Source organism: Myzus persicae, unplaced genomic scaffold (genome assembly GCF_001856785.1).
Source record: "Myzus persicae strain clone G006 unplaced genomic scaffold, MPER_G0061.0, whole genome shotgun sequence".
NCBI classification, from domain to species: domain Eukaryota; kingdom Metazoa; phylum Arthropoda; class Insecta; order Hemiptera; family Aphididae; genus Myzus; species Myzus persicae.
In genome coordinates this window covers 9,668-14,601 of record NW_019104427.1, presented here as the reverse complement: position 1 = coordinate 14,601, position 4,934 = coordinate 9,668, and the positions used below count along the sequence as shown (strand labels likewise).

The 4,934-nt window shown below is 32.8% G+C and overlaps 1 protein-coding gene across 1 annotated transcript; it reads right to left on the bottom strand.

The window, feature by feature from the left end:
- Positions 1–649: 649 nt before the first annotated feature.
- LOC111042092 (zinc finger MYM-type protein 1-like) lies at positions 650–4,107 on the bottom strand. The gene is made up of 2 exons (XM_022326579.1): positions 3,794–4,107; positions 650–3,156 (listed from the first exon to the last, which is right to left on the bottom strand). Exons 1-2 carry the CDS (start codon positions 3,911–3,913, stop codon positions 787–789), a joined length of 2,490 nt encoding a protein of 829 aa, XP_022182271.1. The 5' UTR covers positions 3,914–4,107; the 3' UTR covers positions 650–786.
- Between the last annotated feature and the right edge of the window lie 827 nt (positions 4,108–4,934).

Below are 4,934 nucleotides of genomic sequence, written 5' to 3'. Positions count from 1 at the left end.
GTAAAAAATATTATTCATATAGAGTATACACCTAGTGTGGGGTACGATAATAATAATATAATATAAAATAATATCCTACCTGATTCTATAGGTACTGCTCGAATTATAACAAGCGAGTCTCATATATATTTATTGACATATGATCATTACCCACTTGCTACTCTACCTTGAAGCATCCACCTGCGTGTAGCGTGTCTGCTATATCATTGTACTAGCTTAATACGTATTTTTTCAATATGTTTACCTCGTCTGAAACCATCAAGCTGCAGTTGACGGAGAGTGACAAGATGAAGTTAGTGTTCGAAGGGCTGAGATCGGCTGAATTTCATATACCATCGACGTTTCCGACCAGAGTCAGAACAGGGCCGGCCATAATAAGATACTCGTCGACGCCGAACGTGGCCACAACATGTCGTCGACACTCGGTAGGAGACGCCCAGATTTATCAGTCGTTGTCAGTCCCGTTCGAACAATCGTCCAAGTTACTTCAGCAGCCCAAAGAGATCGGACCAAACTTACTACCATCCAGTCCACCGGAAAACAATATGCCCGTAGCGAACTATGCAGGACAAACAGTGCCGGGTTAACGAATATGCCGCCTGGGGGCAAATTTTAAAATGCCGCCCTTTACAAACCTGTACCCATCATGAAAAAAATAACGTACATAACAACAGGGTTAAAATTGTTTAATTTATATATATTTATAAGCATATCGTAAAATCAGTAGTTTTAGTATCATAGAACTATATTAGTACTAAGTGTAAACATTTAAACACAAATTGAAATTTACAACTTTTTTCTAGCTTTCTGTGCAGCAAATTTTTTAACAAAATCATTCCAATCCATACTTTGTAGGACACAATTCTCAATATTCATTAGAGCCAACGATGACATCTTTTCATCAGATAATGATGTTCTTTGGTAGTTCTTCACTCTTTTTAAAACGGAGAATGATCTCTCTCCGCTAGCGTTTGAGCATGGTATGGATACTAACAGTTTTAAAGCTATTTCCACATTAGGAAATGAATCGTTTAACTTTGATGTTGTTAATGCTTCAAGCAAACTGTGCATAGATGATTTTTCTTCTGCAGAAAAATGTTTTACTATAGTTTTAAATTGAATGATCTCATTCTCGAGGTCAGGTTCTAAATCTTCACTATAGATAGCTACTAATTGTTTTGATTTTTCGCGTAAAATTTCATTGTCAATTTCCTCCATATTTAAAAAAAACCCAAATATCTTATTTATCTCAATATATGCCATTTTTCTTTCATTTAAACATAAAATAATTGTGTCACAAATTGGTAAAAATGTTTCATTTTTGAATTTCTCTTGTCCGTGAAATATTGTGTCTTGAACATCGAGATCATCATGAAAACATTTTTTTCGTTTATTTCTTTTTTCTTCAAAAGAAAAGATTTCATGCCCACTAATTTGCTTTGCTTCGACTAATAAATTATCGAATCTATTTCTTATATCTTGTACATACATTTCTAGAGATTCATACAATTTCACAACACAAGATAAATCAATATTAACACTTTGTAAATTTTTACTTGTTGCGTCGAATCTTTCTAATATTGGCGTCCATAGAACTATCATAAATGAGAACTCGAGCGTGTCAATTTTTTTATACATGGATTCTGCTTCATGTCTTATAGCAGCTTTCTGATCCAAATTCAAAGCTATAGATTTCAATGAATTTAACACTCCTTTAAACCCAATTTTCAAACTCTTACAAACACTAAATCTTGATGACCATCTCGTTGGGCATAAGTTTTTTATAAACATTGAGTTTGGTATATTTTTCAAACTTATTAAAAGTTGTTCCCACCGCCATGTCGATGCAGAAAAAAATACATAGATATTTTGGGCAAGTGAAAAAAAGTTATAACCTTCCTTAGTTACATCAGCAGCATGACAACCAACCAAATTTAACGAATGTGCTGAACATGGGCTAAAAATTGCATTTTTTGATTTTTCTTTGATTCGGGCTTGCAAACCATTATACATACCGGACATATTTCTGGCATTATCGTAGGATTGTCCACGACAATAATTTATGTTGATATTTAATTCAGTTAATTTCGTTAATATTGCGACTTCCATTTCTTTACTTTTATGTCCAACCGATGGAATAAAACATAAAAATCGTTCTACTGCAGTCCCATCTAAATTAACGTATCTAATAGCAATTGTTAATTGATCTAATTTTGTGATATCGGGAGTAGAATCTACGATTAACGAGAAATATTTAGCTGCCGTTACTTCATTTACAATATTACAAAGTACAGATTTGTTCATAAGTGTTATTAACTCATCGCAAATAGTGTGGGACAGATATGAGACATTTCCACGGCCTTTATTACCGTACTCGTCAAGTTGTTTGGACATTAATGGATCGAATTTCGCAATTAATTCTAAACAACCGAGATAATTGCCATTATTTTTAGAACCCAGCGTCTCATTATTGCCTCGAAATGCAAGACCTCTGCCTGATAAAAATATAACGGTTTCAATTAAACGGTGAATTATACTTCTCCAATAAAGTTCTCTTTTTTCAAGTTCAATTTTTAACTCAACATCAATACCTGTAGTTATTTTACGTCTTGAGAACCATATGCGAATAGATTCATTATGCATCAAATTCTTTTCGTGTTGTTCAACTTTTTCGAAACATTTTTTCCAATCAGTAAATCCTGAATCGGTGGAACTAAACTGTGTTTTTTTATTAGAAAATAGAAGGCAGTAAAAACAAAATAGTGCATTTTTTGAAGTTGAGTATAGTAACCATTGTCTATCTTTGATTTCACCATTCAAAAGTTTCCTTTTGAAAATATCACGCGGTAACTTCCTATTAAATTCACCACATTTACGAATAGTATTATCAAAATTAATTATTTTAGGATTTGATACGACTGGGTTACGAATAAAATAATCAATCATATCAGAATTTATTTCCCATAAGGCTGGATCTTGTGATGGACAAATTGGAACATTGGTAGTTTTACAAATTAATTTAATGTCAGATTTTAAAGTATCGTCATCGGTTTTTAACAATTTTTCAACTTGTTCATCAGAATTGAGTTTTAACGATTTTAGAGTTTCGTCGTCGGTTCTTAACGATTTTTCAATTAATTCATCAGAATCGGGTTTCTGGAAGTTTTAAAAGATCATATTTTAGTACCTAATTTAAATTTCACAATCCATGGGTAAATCAATTTAAGGTTAGGTTAGGTTAACAAAAAATACAGAATATTTTATTCTGTAAAATAAAAACATAAAACATCATTCTTAAAATATGTAGATATGATTGAATAAATTTATCGGCAAATCAAAACCGAAAAAAACGAATAAAAACTTACATTCTGCAGATTAGCAAACTATATTTTAACTATTTAACAACAATATTTCATTAATGTCAAAATTAAAAAAAATATTTTAAATAATCAAAGTAATAATAAAGTTATTATAGCATAAATAAAAAAAAAAAAACTTTAAAACATTGGATTTGGATAATTGGATACAAGTATACAACAGTTAATAAAAATTATTGCATAATATTATGTTAAATAATGCTGATCCATCATTTATATAAAATAGTCAATAGAAAAATGTTATCTAATAAAATACAATCGTAGTCTGAAGTATTTAAAATTAATTATAAATTCGTTTTAAAAACCTTAGCATAAATATTAATCGCGACTATTCATATTTTATATTCTTCAGTATTCTTTAATAAATAGGTAAGTAAACTCTACAATATAATATTATTAAATACGTAAGGTCTTACCTTTTTGAATAAACTTTGAATTTTAGGCGTCTGAGAAATAATAAGTTTGACTTTTTTATTTTTTTCTTCAGCTCTTTTGCGATATTCAGCACCACTTAACTTTATGCGTTTTCCACTCATATTTTTTGATAAAAAACTGTTATTAGGAAATATTAATCCCGTTCTTTTAATTTTAAATAAATATGACTTGACAGTTGATGAGACTACGAGTACGTTCTACTGACTACTACTACGAGACTCGAAAGACGAACAGATAACCTAGCCTATAATATAGCCATACGGGTATGAAACAAACACGACTATGTTTACTGCTGTATGTAAATATAACATAATATTATTGTGTACAATATTTCTACTCGAAAATAATATGATAATATGAACAAAAATAGAAATGCGTCGCCGCGTCGCCGTCGGTCCAAGGGAGCGAGGGCTATGATAATAATATGATTTTTCTATTTTACTAATAAAATAATAATAATACGCTGAACGCTCACTTAATAATTCTGTGGTAGGCGATTCGATATAAATATCTAATATAATATTACTGTTATTATTTGTTGTACACATTTTTCAATGAATAATAATTCTTGCTAAAAATTAAAATACATTAGAAGAATTCAAAACTTTCGTTTTCACCGTTAAGAATTTGCCGCCCCTAAAAAATTGCCGCCCGGGGCAACTGCCCCCTTTGCCCCCCCCCCCCCTTAACCCGGCACTGGACAAACGTTCCGTCAACACATGTCGCTGGTCGACGATGCCATTAGTTCCCCCGTTGTGGATCCACCGGACAGAGTTGACACGACTTCGTGTACGTCTGAGCCGGAACTTTGGGTAACATCGACTGGCGTCCTGAAGACAAGCGAATTCGGTGGCTGTCGGTGGTCCTCAGCACCGAACATCCTCCTACGTTGTTCACCGATGGACCAACCAGAACCCGAAACGCATGACAAATGTAGTGACGTCACTCGTCAGGAGTTGTTGGCCAGCGAGCCTACACATCCCAAACGGCGTCGCACAATTTGGAGCCGGACGAAAAAATTCGTCCGGCGCATGTTGTGCTGCGCCGTTTAAGGTTAGGTTAAAAGTACCTACGTGATCAAAAAATAAATAAATGTTACAGTTGTATATACAACTGAAAAAG